The 27522-nt window shown below is 43.5% G+C and overlaps 1 protein-coding gene across 2 annotated transcripts in view; it reads right to left on the bottom strand.

Annotated features, from left to right (window-relative positions):
• Positions 1-27522, bottom strand: part of MOXD1 (monooxygenase DBH like 1) — a 297010-nt gene that overhangs the window by 68964 nt on the left and 200524 nt on the right. For both annotated transcript variants that reach the window (XM_075338266.1, XM_075338267.1), the window contains exons 6-7: positions 27041-27143; positions 16798-16964 (exon numbers count right to left, since the gene is read on the bottom strand). In XM_075338266.1, the coding sequence (XP_075194381.1) occupies positions 16798-16964; positions 27041-27143 (270 nt within the window). The remainder of the gene's footprint in view (positions 1-16797; positions 16965-27040; positions 27144-27522) is intronic.

Raw genomic sequence — 27522 nt, 5'->3', positions numbered from 1 at the left:
TTGTGCTGGAGAATCGGCATATCAAATCCACATTAATTTCACCACATCTGAACTCATTCTTATAGGGGCCTTTTGAACTCATCCATTTATGCTGTATCTCTGGATATTACATAATGGATGGTAAATGCGGATCTCCCCAATGGGGACAACATTTGTCTGGAGACTGAGGCACTGCCACTCTTCATGGAGAGATGATATAAATTCCTGTACATTCGGACTGAAGTTCTGCTGTCTCTTGACCAAGAATGGCGCAGGTCGTGGTCCCATTGGTGGGATCAACATCTACTATACAAATCCTGTGGATAAATATACAGGATGAGAAGACAAGACAATGCACGATGCTGCATGTGTCATGACCGAAAAGGGCAAAATACAGATGTTAGAGGAGAATGTACAAAATTAGAAAAAATCTCTGCTTTCTGCATAAAGTGTCCTGGGGTTATATGTGTCACTGCCTCTCAGCTCCACTGACCTGAGCACACTGAGGTGCAGTACCACATACACAACATGCGGAGGGGGCGCTGTGCATGTGTTGCTGCCTCTCAGCTCCACTGACTTGAGCACACTGAGGTGCAGCACCACATACACACCATGAGGACAGGGACACTGTACATGTGTTGCTGCCTCTGAGCTCTACTGCCCTGAACAGAGTAAAGTGCAATACAACATACACACCATGAGGACGGAGGGTATTGTGTATAGAAGAACTAGGGCATATACACAACATGAGAATGGAGGGTACTGTGTATGGAAGAACTGCGGCATATATACATCATAAGGTCGGGGGGTGCTGGGTATATAAGAACTACAGCATACACACAACGTGAGGACAGGGGGCACTGTGTATGGAAGAACTATGGCATATATACATCATAAGGACGGGGGAGCTGTGTATGGAAGAAGTACGGCATATACACACTATGAGGACGGGGAACGCTGTGTATGGAAGAATTATGGCATATATACTGTAATCCATTTATTAACCAGTCTTGGCTCACACCAGTTGGCAATGCTGCAAATAGTTTTGTTGGAAAATTTGTTAAACAAATCAATTATGAATTATGTGATAATCTGCAGATCCTCATACACACCCCAGCTGCTGCAGAATCTCATCATAGGCAACCCAGCTACTGTAGAACCTCATCATACACACTCCAGCTGCTGCAGAACCTCATCATAGCCAACTCAGCTTCTGCAGAACTTCATCATACACACATAAGCTGCTGAAGAACCTCATCATACACACCTCAGCTGCTGCAGAACTTTATCATGCACACCTCAACTGCTGCCAAACCTCATCATACACAAATCAGCTGCTGCAGAACCTCATCATACATAACCCAGCTGCTGCAGAACCTCATACAAAATTCAGCTGCTGCAGAACCTCATCATACACACACGAGCTGCTGCAGAAACTCATCATACACACCCCAGCTGCTGTAGCACCTCATCATAGAGATAGATAGCTAGCTAAATAGAGAGATATAGATAGATAGATAGATAGATAGATAGAGGGATAGATAGAGGGATAGATGAAGGGAAAGATGGAGGGATAGATAGACGGATAGATAGACGGACAGACAGACAGACAGACAGACAGATAGATAGAAAGAGGTATGGATGGATAGAGTCATGGGTAGATAGAGTCATGGGTAGATAGAGGGAAGGATAGATAGATAGATAGATGGATATATAGATTGATTGATTGATTGATGATAGATAGATAGATGAAGGGATAGATGGAGGGATAGATGAAGAGATAGATGAAGGAATAGATGGAGGGATAGATGGAAGGATAGATAGATAGATGGATAGACAGACAGGCAGATAGACAGACAGACAGAAAGAGGTATGGATGGATAGAGTCATGGATAGATAGAGGGAGGGATAGATAAATAGATAAATAGATAGATAGATAGATAGATAGATAGATAGATAGATAGATAGAGGGATATATGGATATATAGATTGATTGATGATAGATAGATAGATAGAGGGATAGATAGAAGGATAAATAGATGGATGTATAGAAAGAAAGAAAGAAAGAAAGAAAAGAAATAAAGAAATAAAGAGGAATAGATAGATAGATAGATATATAGATAGATACTGCACAGTATACAGGGCAAGCACATCTTATACATACAGACAGCACATAATACATGACATATGACACCCAGCAAATTAAACTCACCTACAGAGAAGTCTCCAGGAGTTCAGTATTTGTTTTCAGCAGCTTCTCCACCTGCAGCAGTGCAGGCGACCCTCCCCCATCTTTCTAATGAAGACGGAAACAGACAGGACACAGAGCATGGAGGAGGGGAGAGTGCACTTAGCTGGAGCCTGACTGTATGGAGTGGGAGCAGCAAATGAAAGAGAACTGCTACTCCATGCGGTGCCTCTCTGATGTCTGCCGGCCGGTGCCCTGTGCGACTGCACCAGTTGTACATAGGTAAAGCTGGCCATGCCTATACAGACTAGAGATCCTGCTTCTACAGTCCCTATTGGTTCCTGAGTGAGCTGGGATAGCCCTGAGAACAGACTAAATGATGGCAGCCTGGACCTATTCTGCCTAATCGTCCATTGATCACTTTCCCCCTAAAGAACTGGAGGGCAGAGCAGAGTGCTATTTACCTAAAGAAGGAAAGGTGTGCTGAGATATCTAGTGATCCAGAATGAGTAAAAAGATCAACAAAATGCAAGATATGGTGTATCCTGTTTAAATAATTATTTTTAGAAGTTTTATAGGAAAAAAAAAATCAGACCTTTTCTTTACCTGTAGAATACAGGTACATAGAAATACACTTCTGTATACAGATGCATCTCTATGTACCTGAATACTTTGCCTCTGTGTTCATTGACTTCAATACAGCTTAACTATACCAAATTATCCTGTTCTCCTTATTGTGGGCAGTGGCTCATTACTAGAGCTGCTGCTTGCAAACATAGAGAAAAAGTATGCTCTTGAGTGCAATTCTTGGGCATATTAGAGTATTAGAGGAGAATTGTGTATTTAATTACTTTCTGTGCATGGAGATGCTGGCCCCATACTGAGGAGGAGCTATGTAGCCAGCAAAGACATTGAGAAGATGTCGGGGACAAAGCCCTGATGTGCCAGGACAGGGCTGCTTAATCCACGATGCTTGGGTGGGTGATTATTATACTGCACTATACCAGTCATACAGTTGTAACGGGGTGCCAGGGGTGCCTCTGGCCTTGTAGTCGTGGCCCTGGCAATCAGGCGTACCCCTGGTTCCACCGTCACTATGGGGACAGGAGATGACTTGGTGGGGCAGAGTGTGGTGGTGATGCAGATGTTATCCGGCGCACAAACACTCTTCAGGCAGGGTTCGATGCAATGAACAAACATTCTTTTATTCTTCACAAAGTCCCAAACAAAGCAATAAAGGTGATGATACGCTTTCTTAGCTGGGGGAAGCCTGTCCTTGCGTCCCCTCCAGTGGGGATGTGCCTGGCTACTCCACTTCGCCCGGCTCCCACTTCTGGCTACCCACAGCCCGGACCCACACCGGACTGCTTCACACTATGAGGTTCCGCCCGCTCCTTTTCTCACCGGCTTCCCTGCTTTCCAGCTCCCACACTCTGCCCCGGCTCTGCTGCTCCGCTCCTGTCCCCGAGACGACTGCTCCCTTGATCTAATCTTTTCCTCACACCCTTGCTCTCTCCTCCCCTTGTCTCTGCCGGCTCCTCCTCTCCACTGTGGTGACAGCCGTCCCACCCGGCCACTAGGGGTACCCTAACACAATACACCTGCACATACAAATAAAACATTTTTATTAATAACATTTCCGGGTTAACTATGCTCCCTTTTGCAGGGGGTCTGCTCACCCACTGCATACCTCCCCTCTTAAAACCCGAGCCTCCCGGCACGGCTCTTACTTAAAACACACAGGAGCACGTAAAGTCTGCAATACCGTCCACAATAGGCGCAGCACCCACACAGAGGGCTCCAGTGTGCCCAGTTCTCCTCCTCTGGACGGCCACCAGTGTGCGCAGCTCTCCTCCTCTGGACGGCCACCAGTGTGCGCAGCTCTCCTCCTCTGGACGGCCACCAGTGTGCGCAGCTCTCCTCCTCTGGACGGCCAGCAGTGTGCCCAGTTCTCCTCCTCTGGACAGCCACCAGTCCCGCGCCCGGCGGTTTCTGCAGCGCTCCCGGTCCTTCTTTCAACTAGCGCCCGGAGGCTCAACAGCGCTCCCGGTCTTAGATGGGCACCCGGAGGCTTGGCAACAGCGCTCCCGGTCTTAGATGGGGCAACTGCCCGTACAAACACACAGAAGGGAGCTCGTCCCGTGAAACTTTAAAAGAACTTCTGCCGGCTAAACGGCGCCGGACTTAAACAACAGATCAGCAGTGGTGACTTACTCTGGGGGCCAGGCCCTCTTCCATTCCTCCGCTTGGGCCTGGATGTATGCCCCCAGGGATTGTCCCGGCTGCTGCTGCAGCTCCTCTCGGTGGTGAAGGCGTCGCTGCCCCTGACAATCTTGCTGGTAACGGCGGCGGTGTCAATGCTGAGACTGGGTAGAGTGGAGACGGGTCCTCGTTTCCCGCTCTTAAACAGACTCCACCCCCATCCCCACGCATCATCTTGACTCCTCCGCTGAGGTACTTCTTTTTCTTCTTCCGTGCCCTGGAGCTGGCGCCTCCCCTCTTTGGGCGGAGTACTCCATGCTTTCTCTTCGGCACCGGCCAGCCCCAGGCTCTTCTTTCGGCGCCAATTTTCCGCGCCTTTTCTTCCTCACAGATAACGGCCTCCTTACCGCCATCTTGTACCCGGTCCAACGCTACGGGTACTGGGTTCTCTTCCCACCACAGGACTGGAAATCTTGTATCCTGGTCCGGATCCTGTGCTTCAGGCACGACCCGATCTCCAGCCTCCTGGGTCCCTGGCAGGGGACTCGGATCCTGCCGACTACGCCACATGTAACGGGGTGCCAGGGGTGCCTCTGGCCTTGTAGTCGTGGCCCTGGCAATCAGGCGTACCCCTGGTTCCACCGTCACTATGGGGACAGGAGATGACTTGGTGGGGCAGAGTGTGGTGGTGATGCAGATGTTATCCGGCGCACAAACACTCTTCAGGCAGGGTTCGATGCAATGAACAAACATTCTTTTATTCTTCACAAAGTCCCAAACAAAGCAATAAAGGTGATGATACGCTTTCTTAGCTGGGGGAAGCCTGTCCTTGCGTCCCCTCCAGTGGGGATGTGCCTGGCTACTCCACTTCGCCCGGCTCCCACTTCTGGCTACCCACAGCCCGGACCCACACCGGACTGCTTCACACTATGAGGTTCCGCCCGCTCCTTTTCTCACCGGCTTCCCTGCTTTCCAGCTCCCACACTCTGCCCCGGCTCTGCTGCTCCGCTCCTGTCCCCGAGACGACTGCTCCCTTGATCTAATCTTTTCCTCACACCCTTGCTCTCTCCTCCCCTTGTCTCTGCCGGCTCCTCCTCTCCACTGTGGTGACAGCCGTCCCACCCGGCCACTAGGGGTACCCTAACACAATACACCTGCACATACAAATAAAACATTTTTATTAATAACATTTCCGGGTTAACTATGCTCCCTTTTGCAGGGGGTCTGCTCACCCACTGCACAGTAAAACAAGTACACTAGGCAATAATCGTAACCTCTAAAGTAATAAATGTTAGAACACCAAAATAAGAAAAACACAAAACAAAAATGTAAAGTAATATTGCCCAGTGGCTTGGATTCGGCAAAAATTGAAAAATCAATGACACCTGCCATTACCTCCCTGGATCCAGCACTGGCTGCTTTGCTGTGATAGGCTGAAGCAGTCAGGTGACTAAAAACATTTGACATCTAAATATGTGGTTGAAATCATCTGTCTTCTGCAGCCTTCATAGGCTACACTGGTACACAATTCACATCATTCAACATATACTGTCGGCTGGTGCATCAGTTTCTGAATACTTTTAGTAGTTGAAAAAACTACTAAGAAGGCATTGTGCTATGTGTCCTTACAACAATGTTAAGATTTAAATATCACCAAAAATGACACGAAAGTTATGCTAATGGAAGTCACATCAAAGGGAAGAAATAGAGCTTGCAATCAAAAATTTGTCCAAGAACAAAACAGCCTTGTCCATGCCCTGTTGTAGCCACTTTCTTAACTTAATCAATCCTCTTTGTAATATTTTCACGAAATCACCAGTATTCAAGGAGCAAACATATGATTGTGTATCTAGAAAAAGTATAAAACACCATTGCTCAAACAGATGTTCAATACAATGTATTGAATATAAAACATTTTATTGAATTAGGGAAAGCAGAGGAACACAAATAAAAATCAACATACTTTAGAGAGGATATGAAAAATGATATAAAAAATAACGTGAAAAAAATGGTAAAGGCAGTAGTGAAATTATTAAATCAGTCATATGAAACAAAATAACAAAAATACCAATAGAGAGACACTGTAATTGTATTTAAGTATAATGTAAATTATATGCAAAAATGGCAAAGACAATAGTGTAAATGTATAGATCAATCCAACTCACAAAAGAGAACAAGAGTAATTAAAATAGAATACTACTTGTACTTTGTACTGTATGATTGATCTATATGATTATACTATTATCTTTTGCACTTAAATTATTACATTTTTTAATTCGCTTTCTGGAGTGTGTTATCTGTTTGTGTTACTGTGTTTTCTCTGATTTTATTTGACAGATTGTGAACTGATCCCCAATTTTCTTAGTAAATATATTTCTAAAGGTGCAATTTACATGAATTTCTCAGGAGATTTCAGTAACAACCCATCCAATCCATACAGCCGAAGAAATCAAAATCATAAATATCCATAGATATTGTGATGTGTAATAATGAGAAATAACGCAGGGAAAAAGTATTTAACACGCTTACTGAAATTTATTTAATACTTTGCACAAAAGCTTTTGTCAGTGATGACAGCTTCAAAATGCCTCCTGTGTGGAGAAACTAGTCTCATGTATTGCTCAGGTGGGATTTTGGCCTATTCTTCCACACAAACACTCCTCAAATACTCAAGGTTTTGTGGGTTCCTTTCATGTACTATAAGCCTTAGTTCCTTACATAAATTTTCTATTGGATTCAGGTCAGGTTATTGGCTGGGCCATTCTACCAGCTTTATTTTCTCTGACACCAATTGAGAGTTTCCTTGGCTGAATGTTTGGGATCATTGTTTTGCTGAAATGTCCATTATCATTTCATCTTCACCATCCTGGTAGATGGTAGCAGATTTTTATCATGTCTCAGTACATTTGTCCGTTCATCCTTCCTTCAATTACAGGAAGTTTGCCAGTGCCATATACTGAAAAACAGCCCCACACCATGATCTTGACAGCTATAAACTTCACTGTTGATATGATGTTTTGGGGGTAATCTGCAGTACTTTTTGGCCTCCAAATATAAAGTGTATTATGGCATCCACACAGTTCAATTTTGATCTCATCTGACCAGACTATATTTCCCAGTGTGTCACAGGCTTGTATAAATGTTGTTGAGCAAATGTTAGATGCTGTTGAACATGCTTTTTGCTCAGCAATGGAATCTTGCATGGTGTGCATCCAGGCCATGGAGGTTAAGAGCATTACTTATTGCTTTCTTTGAAACAACTGTACTTGCTGATTACAGGTCTTTTTGTAGCTCTCCACATGTGGCCCTTTGCTCTTGGAGAACTGTTCTGATAATTTGTTTCAATCATCTGTCTGAAATCTCTCAGGAAGCACCTGGTTGTGGCTGTTTTTTGGTAACATTATGTATTTTCCACTCCAGGATTATGGCCCCAATAGTGATCACTTGAACCTTCAGTAGTTTAGAAATACTCCTGTAAACTATGACATCAGTATGTTTTGCGATAAGATTGCAAATGTCTTGAGACAGCTCACATTGCACTCCAAACATAGTAATGGGCCGCACATAACTCTCTAAACAAAATAATGTGCCTTACATAGCTGTCCTAACAGAATAATGTGCACCACATAGCCCTCCATACAGAATAATGTTCCCCACATAGTACTTCGAGCCCTTACAGAATAGCTTTGTAGGTCAAATAAAATCTGCCTTGGGGCCAGAGTTTGGCATATGTAGTATGAATGTTATTGTTTGTTGTGCTCATCCAGTAGGCACAATCTCACTAGCCTGACTATCTTGACCCATGCATGTAACATCAGCAGCATGTCCACATCCCTGTACTTTAGCATATTAAATTATGGAGGCAGCTAAAATCGGTATTAATAGGTAAACTGGTAAGGATCTGCCGTCAGTGTGATGTTTAGCCAAAATGACTCTGAGGCACAGGTGATGTTATGGGACACAAGGTTGTGTAAGGTGGTGACTAGTGACGCTACACCTGGAGAAATAATGAGGGCTAGGGATCAATACTGAGGAATGGCCGCCGACATCAGCTTGTGGAAACCATCAGGGTCCACAAGCCTAAACATCAATATTTGTAGGGAAAGCAGTTTGGAAATGTGGCAATTTATTGTTTTAACCTGTGGGTGGGTGGTAGCATATTAACGCTTGCGCTTCAAGGCCAGGGTGTCATGGGGTGTGACGGAATCACTAGAAACAGAGGAGTCTAAACTGGCCCTTAGGCTAGGGGAACACTGGCTGACCATGATCCCAAAGATACATCAGAAGGTGACAATGTTTGGGCCACCTTACTAACCCTAGATCCTGAACAACCCTGGTCTAGTGGCCCCCCTCCTTCCATCCAGGAGAGGGACAGGACAGGAGTGATTAATCCCACACAAATAAACAGATGGGTTAAAAACCAAAACTCAAACTCACAGAAGTATAGACAATTCAGGAGGAAACTAAAGGAAGGGAGGAAATAATCAGATAACAAAAGTATTTCCACAACACACCAAACAGCACACAGAAGTTCACCAGTAACTGGATATCAAAGCACAAGGACTGGGATTGCATAAAACTATCATTGGCATGGGAGATCAGGCTGCACCTTCTTAAAAAGGGTGTGAGGTGACTGTGATAGGTCTCCTGCAACATGTGATTTAAGCAGTAATCCACTGTCTAGCAGAAATTAACTCCTGCAAGTCCGATTACTAACAAGAGCACAGCTGGTCAACACCCGGGCTTGTCTGTGCAGCACAAAAGAAGCATCGTGTGATGTGTTTGACGACTCAGCTGTGTGAACAGCGTTAGAAGTAACCCTGACACTTGGTGAGTTTTGAGCCAGACACTGTGTGACATAGGGGTAGACACAGGTGGATGCTGTGCTGGGGCAATGAAGTGTACGTGGTTGCTGATGATATTTGCAAATGTGCAAAGACCGTATCAAGATAGGAGGCATCAGCACCTGTATCCTGAAAAGGGGATTGACCAGCACATAGCATAGGGGAGGAGGCAGTGTAGTCAACCAAAGTAATGAATGTGGACTCAGGCATTCAGCCCACCTAGTCCACCAGAAGGACCATTGCAATACAGCCATCAATAGATGTACAGAAGACACTGATCCCAGTTTGGGATCAATTTTGAAAACACTCTTAATTCTTGACTCTCAAACTGGCAAAGGAGCTGCAGACAGTGCTAGGCCTAACTAAATGGACAGGAGGAATGGCAATACAGGCAGAAATAGTTGTACAGAAGACATTCTGATCACAGTTTGGGATCAATTTTGAGAACACCTTTTAATTATTAATTTTCAAACTGACAAAGGAGATGCAAATGTGACGGCCTGGACTATGCAGGTCGTCCCAGGTAGTCACACACACACAACACCACACCCCCCTCCCGGTTAGGTAACATCAGCCAAACCAAAATCCTTGTCACCACCCTCCAGGTTTGATGTCCACACAAGGGGGGACGGAGCCAGGCGGTGGGCTCCGCCCACCGAGGAGTTCACAGGCCTGGAGGTGGGAACCTAAGTAGTCAAGTTCAGGCTCTAGAGGAGTGAAGTTCAAGTGGAGAGCAGTCAAGGCCATGGGCAGTCCTGTGTCCGTGCCCTGATAAGAGACTACCAGGTGGCTAGGTTGGAGCCCAGTTACCATTGGCAAGGAGGCAGACGGTGGTGGCTGCCTGCAGGAGACTGGGAATACGACCGGTGGAACCGTAAGGGACCGGGACAGGGCAGTGGCCCGCCGGAACCGAACCGGGGAGCCAACTGGATACCGGAGCACCAGGCAGGGTACTCAGACCCAGCACGAAGCCCTAAACCGACAGGGCCGAGTCGAATCAACTGATTGTGGGCTGGATTTAAGGACCTACCCCACACAAGTCCCTTTAGAAGACAACAGCCCAACCATACCGGGTAACGCCACCGCCAAGGCATAGAGACCCAAAGGGCCAGCCTCTGTGGGCAAACTGGCTCCTACGGGATATACCAGTCGGGGAGCGGACTACCGGTGTCTAGGCACAGGAGTCAAAACATTTACACAGAGGTGCAGGAGAAAGGTGGCGACAACCAACGTAGTCTGGAAGAAGCTGCAGCCGGCTGCGGGCCTCGTTCATCACTCCGTTTGGTTTACCAGCGACTCCAGTGTCTTGTGTCAGAGTGAGTACACCAGTGCCATCAGGCATTGCACCGCACTGCACCGCAACACTTCACCCTGCACCCCGACCCTTGCCTACCGGGCCCAACAACCCCTACCCCCACGGAAGGGTCAACACCTAGCTGCACCATTACACCACTCCTGGGATCCCCGCACCTTCACCGCAGCGGTGGTGTCTACAATCACCACAACCCGTGGGTGGCGTCACGAACTGTCATTCCAAATCAAACACTCAAATCCCCGCGTGTAGCGCCAACTCTCTTGCAGAGTGACGTGACCCCCGGGTCCGTGAGAAGCTCGAGCCACCACCCGCAGTACGAGCATGGATCCGAGTGGCTCGGCGGTCACAGCCGAGCATGAGGGGCGATACACAAACAGTGGGAGGGCTGGCTAAAATGGGCATGAGAAATGGCAATACAACCAGCAATATGATGATGGGCTGTCCCATATTGTTTAAAGGCACAGTACTCTTAGTGTATGTAAACATTTGACTTTGAAGAATGTAATAAAAATGACTGAAAACATTCTCTCTCTCATTATCCTGAATATCACTGAAATGGATGCAAGCCCAGTTGAAATGGAATGAAAACAGCATAGGGGAGATGCCTGGATGCCTCTCTGACTGCTAGATCTCTCATAAAAACAATGTTGTCAGTGTTAAGGCCCATTTACATGCATCGATTTATTGTGCGATTGCATGTCTGATTGCACCCGCCCCCATTGTTTGTACATCACGGGCAATTTGTTGCCCGTGTCGCACAAAGTCGGTCACCCCTGTCACACGTACTTACCTCCTGAACAACCTCACTGTGGGCGGCGAACATCCTCTTCTTGAAGGGGGAGGGACGTTCAGCATCACAGCGATGTGACACAGCGGCCGCCCAATAGAAACAGAGGGGCGGAGATGAGTGGGACATAACATCCCACCCACCTCTTTCCTTCCTCATTGCCGGCGGGACGCAGGTAAGCTGTGTTCGTCGTTCTCGAGATGTCACATGGAGCGATGTGTGCTGCCTCAGGAATGACGAACAACCTGCATCCAAGAATGTGACCGATATTTTGAAAATTAACGATGTGTCAACGAGCAACGATAAGGTGAGTATTTTTGCTCGTTAACAGTCACTCGTAGCTGTCACACGCTACGATACAGTATGTCAAACGATGCCGGATGTGCGTCAAGGAATCCGTGACCCCGACGACATATCGCCCGATATATCATAGCGTGTAACGGGGCCTTAAGGCTATATGCACACGTTGCTTTTTAATGTGCAGATTTTCTGCACATATAAAAGTATGTTTTGGTAGGAAAAAAGCAGCTGAAAAAATCGCATATTTTATTGCATTTGCGCGTTTTTTCACATGCTTTTTCACATGCTTTTTGTAAGTCATGGCGATCACGGGGGTTCAGGCACTGTACCCGTGCAATTGCTGCTGGGTCTCCAGCTGATGTTACAGCCGGGATCGAGCTCTTACTTCCTGCAGCAGTGCCCGTGCTGCTCCCAGCAGTTTAACCCCCTGAGTGCAGCATTCAGGACGCAGAGAGAGGGATCGCTTGCCTCTCCCTGATGATGCAAACACAGGGACCCGATCACTATCATGGCAACCCTGGGTCGTCATCATAACGACCCCGAATTACTGAGCTATGGATCGCCTCACAGACCATGCAAAACAATGCTAGTGATAAAACATTGCAGTGAATTATAGAAATGCCGAAAAAAATACAGAAACAATTGACCAATTGACATGCTGCTTATTTTTTCTGCAACAAAATCTGCAAGGAAAAAAGAAGCAGCATGTGCATATGTAGCGCCCCTGAGCCACTCGGAACTGCATCCTCACGGGGATGCAGGGCCTACCCCCAGGGACCTGGAAAACCAGTGCCAGCAACACCTAGACACACCAAAATCCTAGTTACCACTCCACACCAGGGGTAATTGGTTAGTCGGACACAAGGGGACGGCCACCTAGAAGGCGGAGCCATACCAGAGGACTAGACAACCTGGGGGGAGGCGACAGCAGTCAGTAGTAGTGAGTAAAAGAGGAAAGATGTGCCTAGAGCTTGGTCGTGTAACGGTGACCCGGGGGCACAGGAGAGTGGTTGCCAGGGCAGGTACACCTGAGTACAATTGGGACCAGAGTACCAACGGGGCATGGGGCCCTAGGTAAGGTGATAGTTTCAGACGGCCTGATAAATACATGCACAGTGAGGGGACCTTCACGGACCTCACTGACCCACAGATCCGGGGGCACCAGCAGTAAAGCAAGGATTAGGGTTTGGGACACATACCAGCCCTACATGGTCCACACTGCCCGCCATACAGACAAGGAGACTGACACAAAAAGGAACAGTTGGGCCCCAACCGCTCCATGCTACGGGTACCCAACCACACTGAGGGTGCAGGAGACAGAGCAATCAAGTCATCAACTGGCACTAGAAATACAGGGACCTGAACCAACAATCCAAGGGTCAAGAGTGAGGAGAGTGTGTGGCCTCTCTTGTTACTCCATCATACATCTCACAGGCTAAGCCCTACCTGAGGAGGGCCTACCACTACAGCTGCCATTACCATCAGCCCTGGGGGATAATCAACTCAGCAGCAGCGATCCCACAATCCTAACCGCAACCCACAGGTGGCTTCACACAAATAACTTTAATCTCCCCTTTAATTACTCCCCATTAAAAAGCACCCAGGGCACGGGAATGGGCAACGGCCACTCAAGTGACATTCCCCATTTATACACTGACCGGGACCGAGTACCCCATTCCCTGGGCGACACACATAAAGAGTCACACATCTCATAGGCTTTGCTGGGATGCATTTTTCCTTGCAGTATCAAATAAAGTCTGCAAGAAAAAACGCATGAAAAAATGCAAAAAAATGCAACATGTGCATATAGCCTAACACCCAGTAATCTATATTATACACATTTTGATTCAGAAACTCCTTGCCTACATTATGTTACTGTCAGATGAGGAACCAAAAACCTGTTGACAGATTCCCTTAAAGAAAATAGTTTTTTTTCATAATGTCTTATAGCCAGACACAAGATAATGAGGAGGTTGGGAAACATGGTTGGTCTGAGACATAGAGAAAATGTATTGATATGTTCCTATGCTTCAAATGTTACATGAGACAAATTAAAGGGAACCTGTCAGCAGATTTGGAGCTTATAAGCTGCGGCCACCACCACCGGGCTCTTATATACAGCATTCTAACATGCTGTATATAAGAACCCAGGCCGCATGTGTAGAACGGAAAAAACACTTTTAATACTTACCTAAACAGTTGCTGCAGTGGAGGTGGGCCATATGGGTGTCTTCATTCTCCCGTGCCGGCGCCTCCTCGTTCGGCCATCTTCGTTCTCCTTCTGAAACCTGTGTGTATGCCGCGTTCTACAGTGGCATGCAAAAGTTTGAGCACCCCAGTTCAAGTTTACTGATATTCTGAACAATTAAGCAGTTGAAGATGAAATTATCTGTAAAAGCCATAAAGTTAAGGATAACACATATCCTCTGCATTTTAGACAAAAAAAATATATACATTTTTTACATTTTTAAATTCCCAACAAAAAATAAAGTTGGCCAATGCAAAATATTGGGTACCCTGCATGGTTAGTACCCTGCAGCACCCCTTTGGCAAGTATCAAAGCTTGTAAATGTTTTTTGTAGCCAGCCAAGAGTCTTTCAATTCTTGTTTGAGGGATTTTCATGCTTTCTTCCTTGGAAAAGTCTTCTTGTTCTGTAAGATTCCTGGGTCCTCTTGCATGCACTGCTCTTTTGTGGTCTAGCCACAGATTTTCAATGATGTTCAGATCAGGGGACTGTGAGGGCCATTGTAAAACCTTCAGCTTGTACCTTTTGACATAGGCTAATGTCAATTTTGAATTGTGTTTAGGATCCTTATCCATTTGTAGAAGTCATCCTCTTTTCAACTTCAGCTTTTTTACAGATGGTGTTATGTTTGCTTGAAGAATTTGTTAAACTTTAATTGAATCCATTCTTCCCTCTACCTGTGAAATGTTCCCAGTGCCATTGGATAGAACACAACCCAAAGCATGATTAATCCACCCCCATGCTTAATGGTTGGCGAGATATTCTTGTCATGACATTCTCTCTCCTTTTTTCCCAAACATTTGGTTTGATCATTGTAGCCAAGGAGTTGTATTTCAACCTCATCAGTTAAAACGACTTGTTTCCAAAATACATCAGTCTTGTTTAGATGTTATTTTGAGAGGTTTTCTTCAGATGACTCTTCCATGAAGGCCATTTTTCTGTAGGTGTCTCTGAACAGTAGAACAATGTACCACAACTACAGAGTCGGCTAAATCTTCCTGAAGGACATTTGCAGTGAAGTGAAGGTTCTGATTTGCCACTCTAGCAATCCTACGAGCAGAAAATTCCACAGAAATTTTGCTTGCTTTTCCAGACCTTATCCTGACCTCCACTGTTTCTGTAAGTGCCATTTCTGAATTACTTTTCGAACTGAGGAAAGGGCAACTTGAAAACGCTTTGCTATTTTCTTCTAGCTTTCTTCTGCTTTGTGGGACTTCACCATTTTGATTTTCATAGTGCTAGGCAGCTGCTTTGAAAAACCCATGGCTGTTGTTTTATTTGCACAAGGTTAGAGGAAGCTGGGTTTTTATAAAGCTGTGAAATTTGCATCACCTGCCCTTTCCTAACTATGATAATGAACAAGCCACAAACCTAACAGGCTAATTAAGGTCTGAAATGATAGTCAAAGTTATCTGAGCACACAAATCTCCAAGGGTGTTCAAACGTTTGCATTGGTCCATTTTCATTTTTGTAGTTTTTAAAATGTTAAAGGTGAAAATATTTTTTTTGTTCTTACCTAAAATATAAAGGAAATGTGTCATCTTTAACTTTATGCCTTTTAAAGATCATTTCATTTTCAACTTGATTGACTGTTCATAATAACAGTAATTTTGACCAGTGGTGCTCAAACTTCTGCATAGCACTGTACGTCATACACACTCACCGGTCCCGTGCAGGCGCACTACAATACTTTGATCTACCCTGCTCAGGGCAGATCAAAGTGCACCTGCGCAGGACCTCAATGCCGGCGAGTGTGGATGACGTAGGACGTGTCATGCACACCGGCTACAGAAGAAGGACGACAAAGATGGCCGAAAGAGGAGGCGCCGGAGAACGGAGAACGAAGACACCCATCCAACCAGTCTGCACCACACCAACCATTTAGGTGAGTATTATAAAGTGATTTTTACATTTTACAAAGCGGCCTGGACTCTTAGGCTATGTGCCCATGCTGTGGAAAACTTGCGGAAATTGCTGCGATTTTGTCACGGAAATTCCACAGATTTTTCAAATATCCGCAGTACAGCGAGTCCCCAGCCATTTCTATGGCATTTTGGAACTGCTGTGCCCATGCTGCATTTTTTTCTGCAGTGTAAATAATACGGATTTTCCTGAGGAAAAATCTGCAGCATGTCAATTATTCCTACGGATTTTTCCGCAGGGTCCCATACTTACCTGCCTTGATAGAAGACACCGGAGTCACTTCCTCTGGTGCAGAGGAGCATAGTGGGCGGGGCCTGCATGAGCTCCGGTCATGTGACAGCCGGAGCTAGTTCAGGCCCACCCACCTTCTCCTGCAAAGTGCAGATAGACACGGCCGGAAAGTAAAGTGCTGCGTGATAGAGGTAAGTATAAACTCCCCCAACACTCTAGCACTTGTTCTGCATTGAGGATGCAGTGCCGAAGCCATGGTACTGTATCCTCAATGCAGAATGCCTGCAGCATATCCGCAGGACATTCCGCAATACATCCGCAGCATGCATTGAAAACAGACAAAGTTGTGCTGTGGTTTTCTGGGAGCTCCTGCGGAATGTCCTGCGGATTTATCCGCAGGACACTTTCCCCATGGGCGCATAGCCTTATATTCAGCATGTTAGAATGCTGTATATAGGAGTATACTGGTGGTGGCCGCAGCTTATAGGCTGGTGACAGGTTCCCTTTAACATCAATGGTTAAGGTACAAAATGCATTTTTTTTTATATATATCTTTGTACATTTTCTAAGTTTAGAATTCTTTTGATGGCTTTTTCTTGGGTCAACTTTTGGCAAATCATAAGAAATGTTACCATCTGTATATGCTATGTCTGTTATGGTAGCCTATTTAATAAACTGGGCAAAACCAGGTATCATTTAGTTGTGCAACACATATAGTACATCAGATTTGCAAACTTTCTGCCATGCTGTTGGAGAAATAAAATAGTAGTGACTACACACACCTCTTCCAAACATTCCATAGTGCAGTGTCCTTCGGAGCTGAATGCCGGCATACCTGGTGGAATCATGTGATATAGGCTGACCCAAATGCCTGCTTCTAAAACACCAGCATCGTATTTCCGAATGTGGGGTGTGTAGTACAGCTTAATTCCCGAACTGTCTATAAACCCTAAAATGAACAAAAAGATGTGTGAGCAGTACAAATCCACTATCACACTGAATACATGACTAAAGAAATGAAACTTTTTACAACTTTTTAAACAAATAAATGAAACAGACAAAATGTTACAGAGTAGATTTGTACTCGTACAAAGAGGAACTTTAGAAATGCGGTTAAGGCTCTCTACATGTATATCTAAGGCTTGGTTCACATAGAATTTGGCCCCACATTCAAATGGTTCAATCGGGGCTTATTTCCAAAACTCTGCAAAACGGGATTCGGGTATGTACACCAATAATGCCATTGACTATAATGATGCAGAAGGAGCATAGTGTGCTCTACTGTGCATCATTTTCTACCATATATGTGTATTGAAGGCAGGCAGCAATACATAGTCATCTTTCTACCCACCTCTAAGAGGCATATATAGCGGAAAATGATGCAGGACAGAGCACAGTGTGACTCAATTTTCATCATCATTGGCTTCATCGGTGTATATGCCAGAATCCCATTTTGTGCAGTTTGAATATGAGCCCTGGCTGAGCCACTGAATGTTGGGTGAAATGCTGTGTGAACCAAGCCTTATAGATCTTTGTATGCAACATGGATTATACTTTATATGTTGGGCCATGTGATTTATGTGATTTAATTGCTTATTCATTAGAGAATATTGTACAATATGTTATTTGTTTATGTGCTAACTAATTGTTTCAGCTACATTGTGTGGATTCTGTGGATCTGTTTTATGTACTGGAGTTTATTTAGTTGTTTGACATTTTCTATGAGGGTACACTAGAAGATAATGATGATGTGCCCAGCCATTTTGTGGAACCGTTGTCTTATGGGATATGCTTTGAGAGTAAAGACATATTTATATCTCAGTAAGTGATGACATATTGCTAGTATATTGTCCTTTATATATAACCCGTCCTAAGGATTGTATACACCAAAGTAATGATATGTACACTGTATACAGCTAGATCTCAGTCAGGGACGTCTGCTTACTGAAACAAGAGTGGCAGGCAAGTAACTGGAGGAAAGGACAGAGAAGCTACAAGTGCAATGTCCAACCCCAAAGCACTTGCCGCTCATTTGCATTGAATTTCAACACTGGATTTCTCAGAAACCGTAAAATAGATTTCTACAAATAGTTTGATATGTTCCCTTTAACAATCATTTGGTCCATGCTCTGGGACCTGGATCAATCCTGAAAATGAAGAAACTGTGATGCTGCTTCAGTTTTTTACTGCAAAGCAGAACTCCTAGCCATCTGCCTCTGCTTAGAAAAACAGCAGGCCTCATTCACTAGAATGGAGCTATGCTAGCTGCTGTGGATAGTTAGGAACAGTTGCAGTTCATTATCAAAATTGGTGAAGGACACTCAGGGATATTTAATTTTATCATTTGGACCAGTGTCACTTTATGATGTAATAACTTCCAGGGTTTTCCATGATTCTGAAAATGTTTTTTTTGTGGCGCATTGTACTGTATGATAATAGAAAATTTAGGTCGATATTTTTTGCTTTTATTTATGTAAATATAGGAATTTTGGGGAAAATTTAGAAAATGTTGCTATTTTCAAACTTTTAAGGTTTATTCCCTTAAACCAAATAGTTACATCAAACAAAATGGTTTATAAATAACATTTACCACATGTTTACTTTACATCAGCATAACTTTTAAACATTTTTTTTTTAGGAATTTAGAAGAGTTAAAAATGTATTAGCAATTTCTAACTTTTCCAACAAAATTTACAAAACCATTTTTTAGGGACCACATCACATTTGCAGTGACTCTGAGAGGCCTATGTAACAGAAAGTACCAAAAGGTGACACCATTTTAAAAACTGTACTCTTCAACTTCACAGGAATTAAATCAATCTGGAAGGAAAAAATGAAAATTGTACTTTCTCCCACAGAATATGCTGCTTTAGCCCCACATTTTCCATTTTTACAAGGGCAACATGATAAAATGGACAATAAAATTTTTTATGCAATTTCTCTTGAGTATGCTGATACTCCATATGTGGTGGAAAACTACTGTTTGAGTGCACGGCAGAGCTTAAAAATAAGGAGCACCATTTGACTTTTCGAGAGCAAAATTGGCTAAAATAGCAGACACGATGTTGCGTTTGGACATGTGCCTAAACATTGGAGCTCCCCCACGACTGACCCCATTTTGGAAACTACACACTTCAAGGAATTTATCTGGAGGTGTGATGGGCACTTTGAACCCACAGGTGGTACACAGAAGTTAATAACGTAGAGCCACAAAAATTAAAAAAATAAATTTCTCCCACAATTGTGCTTTTCACCAAATTTTTCATTTTCCAAAGGATAACAGGAGAAAATGGAGAATACAATTTCTTGTGCAATTTCTCCTGAGTACGCCTATACCCTATATGTGGTGGAAAACTACTGTCTAGGTGCAAGGCAGGAATTGGAAGAGAAGGAGCACTATTTGACTTTTGAAGCGCAAAATTGGTTGGAATATTGAAATATGGGTTTCGCAGGAATAGTCATGTCATATTGGTAGAGACCCCGAGGGGTCAGAACATCAGAACCCCCTATAAGTGACCACATTTTACAAACTGCACCCCTCAGTTAATACATTTAGTGATGAGCGAGGCTATTGACACCACAGTTGTATCAAAGAAGTTTAAACCATTCTACAGTGGAGCATTAATAATTGCATTTTTATCACTAAAATACTTATTTAGCCCCAGATTTTTATTTTCACAAGGTAAATGGCTAAAAAAAAAGGGTCCCGTAATTTGTTATACAATTTCTGCTGAATAACAATAACCCACATGTGAATATGTAGTACTGCTTAGCCACACGGCAGGACTGGGGAGGGAAGGAGCGCTATTTGGCTTCTTGACTTTTACAGTGCAGATTTTTCTAGAAGAGTATGCGCCCTCCACAGGCAGAGCCCCTGATATGCCTAAACAGTAACACCCCCCCTCCCCTACCCCCGTTTACCAGAAACAAACACGCAATGCTAGTTGCAGAGTGAAAATTGCAAATATACCATGTAGCGCCCAATATTTTAGCACCCAACACATTGTACCCAGCTTGTGCTTCTGGAACCATGCAAGCAGAAAATAAGTGAGCTCTCCTAACTACATTAATATAAAAAATGTGAGTGCTAACTGTGATTTATGCACATTGTAGGGTTCAGATGGGAGGGGGCATTTGGATTTACTTGCACAGATTTTTCTAGATTTCTTTTGGTGGTAGCCATGTCACTTTTCCAGAGCCTTTCTGCTATCAGTTACTTGGACACTCCCTATATTTCTGTTAAAATATGATAGACTCACCTGGGGACTTGTTTTTTTGTAAGTTGACTAGAAGCTTTTATTGGTGGCATTTTGGGAAACAGAACATTTTGAATCAGTTTACATGTATTCCATGATCTACGCTGAGCTCTTATATCTGGATTTCTATCTAAATATCTCAAACACATGATATAGATAAAGCCCCCCCCAAGGATCCATTTCACCAATGAGGCAGTACAGTTACTGTAGACGCCGTTTGGTCTCAGTTTAGTTGTATCCGGCTTTTCAGAAGTGCACAAAGCTGTGGCCAACAGCACTTTTGTGCACACCTAAAAAGACACCTACAAAGAGGGACATCCCTGTTTTATAGGCCAGGCAGCATCCCCAGTAACTCATATCTCATTATAGTAAATCTTTCATCATTGCTTCTGTCTGAATCATGTATTGCAGAAACTCCGCTGTAAGAGTTGATTTAAGGATAAATGTGAGCTGAGTCGTACTACAATCTTTGGGAGGAGGAATGAACAAATCAACAGCAGGTCAAGAATTGGTTTTATTTATTTTTTACACCGTTCACTATGCAATTTAAGTAATTTGTTGGCTTTATTCTTCGGGTCGGTATGATTACAGCAATACCAGTTTTATATTTTTTATGTTTGGCTGTTATCACAAACTAAGAAAAGTTTTGCTTTTTTGACAAAAAAAGTTTTTTCATTTCCATATTTGTAGAGCTGTTTTTTCTCTATTTCTGTACAAAAGTCATGTGAGAAATTGTTTTTTGCAGGATAAGTTGACGTTTTTATTGGTAGCATTTTTGATCACATAACAATTTTGATCGCTTTCTATTCCAATTTATAGTAAGCAGAATGAACAAAAAACAACAATTCAGGAAATGTTTTTTAGGTTTTTATTATGCCATTCCGCGTGTGGTAAAAGCGATGACAGCTTTATTCTTTGGGTCAGTATGATTACAGGGATAACCATATTTATATTATTTATGTTTTGCTGTTTTTTCCCAAAAGTATTTTATAGAAAAAGAATTGGTTTTGCATCGCTACCTATGCTATAACTTTTTTTTCTGCTGTTGGAGCTATTTGAAGCTTGTTTTTTTGCTGGACAAGATGATGTTTACATCAATACTATTTTTTACATTTATCTTTTTGATCACAGTTTATTCCACTTTTTGTTTGGCAATTTTATGAAAAAGCATTTTGCCATTTTTTTTACTGTGTTGACTGAAGCGGTTAAATAGTATGACAGTTTCATAGGTCAGGTTGTTCTGGACGTGGTGATACCAAATATGTTTACTTTTTTGTTCATTTTGTTTCCACATAAACATACGTATTTATTGATATTTATTGATGCAATATTTTTTTTTCATTTTTTTTCTTTATTTTGCGATTTATTTTTTATATTTTGCCATTTAGGGGGTAAACAGCATGGGGCAGTCAGGCACCAATCCTGGCTGTGAGAGCCGGGTTCCGGCTATCACATAAGCTGAGCTCCCAGCAGCGATTGCGTGGACACAACTTTTGCACGATCACCATGACGTACCCATACGTCATAGTTTGGGAACCCCTTTCTAACCATGACGTTTCTGTACATCATAGGTCATGAAAAGGTTAAGTGATTGCATATGATAGGGATGTGCCATCTTATACTAAATAGTTATTTTACTTGTTGTACATTAGTCAATTTAAAGAACAACATTTCTGCAAAATCAGAGTGCTTGAAAACACCAATGAAGCTAAAGTTGATATAAATATACAGATTGTATTTATTGGGCCAAGCAGAAGTTTTATGGTTTACAAAAATATATGATTTATATCTATATTTTACACCATTTTCTTCACCGGGTTATAAGAAGATTTTTATTGTTGTTAGTCTCTAGACATACTTGTACAGGGAAAAGTTTTAGCAGTCATAATCCCTGTGATAATCTGTTTCTGCTGTTGCTTCCTCCAGGCAGAAGCCGGTAATAAACCACTGATTTCTTCAAATCCTGCCATGTCTTCTACATGCCTTCAAGGAATTTGTGTTACAGTTCTGAGTACTAAACCAGCTGTGCCTTATAAATGTTTATGTTAGTCATTAACGAAAAATGTTTTACCTTAACCTTTCAACTGACACATGTCAAAGGATCTTAATACCCTCTGTCGAACCATGACAAGTTCCACTTCATTACATGGTGAAACATCTCTGCTATTTAGTATAATACATGCCTATGAGATGTTTTACTTGAGAATGGCTTACGCAACAGTAACAATTAGATTAGAAGATTAGATTGCTAAAAGATTACAGGAATAGCTCTCTAGAAATGGAGAGGTGTAGATTATTCTAAAGGGTATTCCCATCTCAAAGTTCCTATTCAATTATGTAGTAGGTGTAATAATAAGATTAGCAAATAACTTCAATTAGAAATGTAGTTTTGTTTTCCTGATATAGCCATGCCTCTCACCTCATGTGCAGGGCATCTTAATTAAAGTATCCATGGTTATGACCAGGACCATGCATCACACAGCTTGCAGGAAGGGACAAATAACAGACACAGCAGAGATAGAGAATAGCGTCTGAAACAAGTGTCACTGATGACACTTTATTGCAGGGAGGGGGCAGGGGCTGCAGCAGTGACCTCAACCTCTACCCCCTCATGACACTTTGTTTGAGTAAAAAGAGAAAAAAATAGCATTGCAGTTAGATAGTGTACTTAGGGAACAGTAGGGAATTTTCAATACAGGTATATGAGAAAATAGCTTAAATACTGGTACTAAATAGGGAGATAGAATGAAATTTAACAAAAGAAGAGCAAAAATGCACAATCCAGAGGATGATATGTGTATATTCACAAAATTCTTTCTTCAGTTTAAAAAATAAATACATTATTAATCACTGTTTAAAATCGATCATTCCATTATGTAGGGCAAGTAAAACGGGGACTACGCGTTTCCGGTGAGGAAGGCGTGAGGAAATGCTGAAACATTTCAGTCCTGTGCTACTCACGCCTGCTTTATTTTAATGAACGTGAGCTTGTCCACATGGGCTATAGACAGACAGATGCTCCTGTCTGGGACCACATCCCCTACAGTAATAAACACACGTTCCGACAGTACACTTGCTGCAGGAAAGGCCAGTCTCTCCAAAGGCAAGCTCAGGCCATGTGTCCAATTTGGAAGCCCAGAAATTAAATGGGACAGACCCATCACTCAGTCCATGGAGATGCTGTTGAAACGCTACCTCCTGCTAATATTGACCAAATTAGATGGTGATCCTGGAAGTTGTGGCATGCTGAGGAAGATTTCCATATTTTGGCCAGGTTAACACTCCCTTTTGAGGTGGTGCCGGTGCACTAGCTACGATGGCGACTTCCTCCTCCTCTACCTTGTGGTTCCACTGAGCCACCACTGTCAGGTGGGAATGCTGTCAGTAGTGCCTCTACCATCATGCACTTGTATTCCCATATTTTAAGATCACTCTCCAGTGACAGAAGCAAGGATGACACTTTGTCTTTGCAGCAGGATCCAGCTGAGTGGACATCCAGTAATCAGCAGTGGTAGGAATCCGAGAAACTCGGCAGTTGTTCTGAAGGCACTGCACCATGTATTTGTTCATGAATGCCAGACTGCCCAGAGACAACGACAAGCTGCCCTTGGTGGGATGTGTATCATCTATGTCCTCTGCATCCACCTAGACAAGCTCCAGTGATGCCCGTGAGCAGCTGTGAACATGATTTCTCCTCCTCATCCTCAAAAACTGTCCTCTGGCTGGATAGTTGTGTACCTGGCTGCTGTTGGTACAGGACATGACCCTGAGAGCTATGTGTGGATGACTGGCCTGATAAATTTATGAATGGTTCCTGTTTTTACTTTGCTTCCTCATTTGTCACCACCTCATCCTTCATCGACTGAAGTGTTTTTTTTAAGGAGGCATATACTGTAAGTGGGATAGAAATGCTGATGATGGATTCATCAGCACTGGCCATGTTTGTGGACCTCTCGAAGCAGCGCAACACAGCACACACATCCTGAATGGAGACTCACATTGGCTGTGGACAGGCAGATGCTCTGTCTCTTATCACACCCCCTGCCAAACAAGACACACTTTCCTACAATACACTTGGAGGAAGGCAGGGCAGCACTTCTAAGGCGTAAAGGACAAGCTCAGGCTATGCGTTGGTGACTTCCTCCTACTCTGCATTATGCTTCCACTAAGCCACTGCTGTCAGATGGGAATGCCATCAGTAGGGCATCTACATGCTTGTGATTTTATTCCCGCATTTTCCGATCATGCTGCAGGGATTTAAGTAAGAATGACATGTTATTCTTTTAGTGTGGATCCAGGTGTCAGGTTATCCAGTAATCAGCAATGATAAGAAACCATAAACTCGGCAGTCGTTGCGCATGCCCTGAAGCATGTATTCGCTCATGTCTGCCAAGGCTGCCCAGAGGCAACAACAAGCTGCCCATGGACAACTAGCCTGATAATCATGTGAATGGTCCCTGTTCCTCCTCCTCTTCCTCCTGTGCCACCACCTCATCTGTTATCACCTGAAGCTTTTTTTCAAGGAGGTATGGAGTCATTTTCATGGAGTAATCAGTGCTGGCCATGTTCATGGGTACTCGAAGCAGCACAACACAGCACACACATCCCACATGGATGCCCACTCAATTGGGAATTGCTGTTGTTCAGTAGAGCGATTTAACCGTGAGTGCTGTAGTTGAAACTCCACTATGGGCTGCTGCTGCTTTTACAGTTTGTCCAGCATATGCAAGATGGAGTTCCTCTTTGTTGGTATGTCGCATATTAGGAGGTTAGTGGTAAGGCAGGAGTTATGCTGCAGCACAGACGGGAGAGTAGCAGCAAGCTTAGAACGCCAAAGGCGCCTGCATTTTCTGCAGCAGCTCCGACATCTTGGGGTAATTTTTCAGGAACCTCTGCACCGCCAAAATCAGCACATGTGCCAGGCAAGGGATGTTCATAAAACACCACCAGGCCAGACTTGATATTTAGCACCACCAACCACTCATCGTTCTGTTGTTCTTGCCTTGTCAACAACTCTGGTGTGATGTGGAATATTTCACCAAACCAAATGAGTTTCAGAACAGCCTGCTGTCATTCCCCCTCACTGTGCTGAAGTTGGTCTTGCAGCTGTTATGCTGATCAGATGAAAAGGCAGTAAAAGAAGGGGAGTAGTAGGTAATATGGACAAAGAAACGTCCAACAATATCTCGGTGGTTGTAGAACATACGCCGAAACACTTTCCGCCTCAGGCCCAGCCTCCACTACATTTACAAAGTTGGCAGTTAGGGAAATATAATGTCTCTGGCTGTAGTTACTTGTCAACATATTGATGGTTATGTGGACCTTGCCACTGATGGTGTTGAACAGTCCACCTCTGTGTTTCATCATGATCATCAGAGAAGTTCTGCGGTGGCCCGCTGAGCATGTGCACTACTCACCCACGTCCTCATCCTCAAACTGAACAAGAGGTTGAACATCAGTGCACTCAATCTCTGCTACTTCTGGGGCAGGAATAGGTGGATGACCCAGCCAGCGGAGTCATCAAAAAACAGAAATGACTGTTGAGCGGCTCAAACTGCTTCATTATTTGCTAGGAGGTGAGCCAGGTGCAGAGTAGCCACATAGACCCTTTATTAAAATTCCCCCACAGACCCTGTTTTAAAAGTACCCCCACAGATCTTGGTGCAGAGTGGTCACACAAACCCTTTTTTAGGAGTACCCTCATGGTGCTTGGTGCAGAGTGGCCACATAGACCCTTTTTTAAGAGTGTCCCCACAGACCCTAAGTGTACCCCCACAGAGCCTTGTGCAGAGTGGCCACACAAACCCTTTTTTAGGAGTACCTTTATTAAGAGTACCCTCAGAGAGCCTGGTACAGAGCGGCCACACAAAGCCTTTTTTAATAGTAGCCATGCAGAGCCTGGTGCAGAGTAGCCACACATAGCCTGTTTTATGAGTATGCTGAGAGAGAAATAAGAGGAGTAACCTAACACTTTCTCTCACTCGAGCAGTGTTCTGTCCCTACGCTAGTAAGAGCAAAATGACAGCGCCACCCATGATCCGGTGGTTATATAGGCTGAGTCACAGAGTGCACCTGCCAATCCCAGCCATGCCAACATTTTGCATGGTTTTGATGGCTGTGGAAGGGCCCACAGCCAAAAGGCTTGTTGATTGGCTGTGTTGCAGCCTTTCAACAAATTGTATTCAGCATTGAACTCTGAATTCGACCATGGACTTCTGTGAGAAGTCTGTGTTTGGATTTGCATACCAATCAGTAGGTGTCCGGTACGAACCCTGAACTTTACAGTTTGAATTTGCTTATCATCAATTATCATTTTATTGTATTTAAGAAATTATAGATATTTAAATCTACTGTATGGTACAGAGTAAAATCACATCCAAAGGCTTAATACTTAAGATTTTCACCTATTGAAAAATAATATTTAATTTAAAACAAAAGAAGTGGTCTAGATTAATATAAGGATGAATGGAGAATTACAAAAAAGAAGTAAGGATTTTGCTGTGTTTTAGTGAGTGGCATAGTTTAGTGTAGTCGAAATGAGACTTACATGTTTGCAAAGGTCCACAAAGATTATCTAACTTCCCTCTTGAAACAAAACAATATTGTAAATGGAATTTGCATATACAACCTCTTACCATCTACTGCATTCACTGTTTTCTAACCTGTATGGTCTTCCCATTCTCCTAATTAGGTTTTACTTTGAAAAAATATATATGAAATAAAAAAAATACTGATAGTAATATATATTAGTTTTCAGTCTTTGATTTACCTTCCTGTTGGTGTGGATTGTCATAATGGACTTCCATAAGAACATATGTTGGGTCTGTTGGTGTTCCAATAGATAGGCCAGCATGGGGTGGGTATGTAAATCCCTGTAATGATAGAAGAGAAAATAGATGTCATCACTGATGAAAAATAATTATCATTGTTAACCTTTAATTAGTTGCGTGAGGTGCAATGGACACCACGAGAGTTTGTTTTAATCATATGTCAGGGCCCTTTCTCTCCTTACAGTGTAAGCTCTTATTATCAGCAGAGTCCTCTCTTTCTCTCTCTCATGTAGAATGTAAGCGCTAGTGATCAGCGATGTCCTATCTCTTTCTCCTGTAGAAAGTAAGCTGTTATGGTTAACAATGTGCTCTCTCTCTCCTGTAGAGTGTAAGCTCTTATGGTTAGCAATGTCCTTTCTCTCTCTCCTGTGGAATGTAAGCTCTAGTGGTCAGCGATGTCCTCTCTCTCCTGTAGAGAGTA

Source organism: Anomaloglossus baeobatrachus, chromosome 3 (genome assembly GCF_048569485.1).
Source record: "Anomaloglossus baeobatrachus isolate aAnoBae1 chromosome 3, aAnoBae1.hap1, whole genome shotgun sequence".
Lineage (NCBI taxonomy): Eukaryota > Metazoa > Chordata > Amphibia > Anura > Aromobatidae > Anomaloglossus > Anomaloglossus baeobatrachus.
Note: the sequence above shows the minus strand (reverse complement) of the source record. Positions and strands in the feature narration are given on the sequence as shown.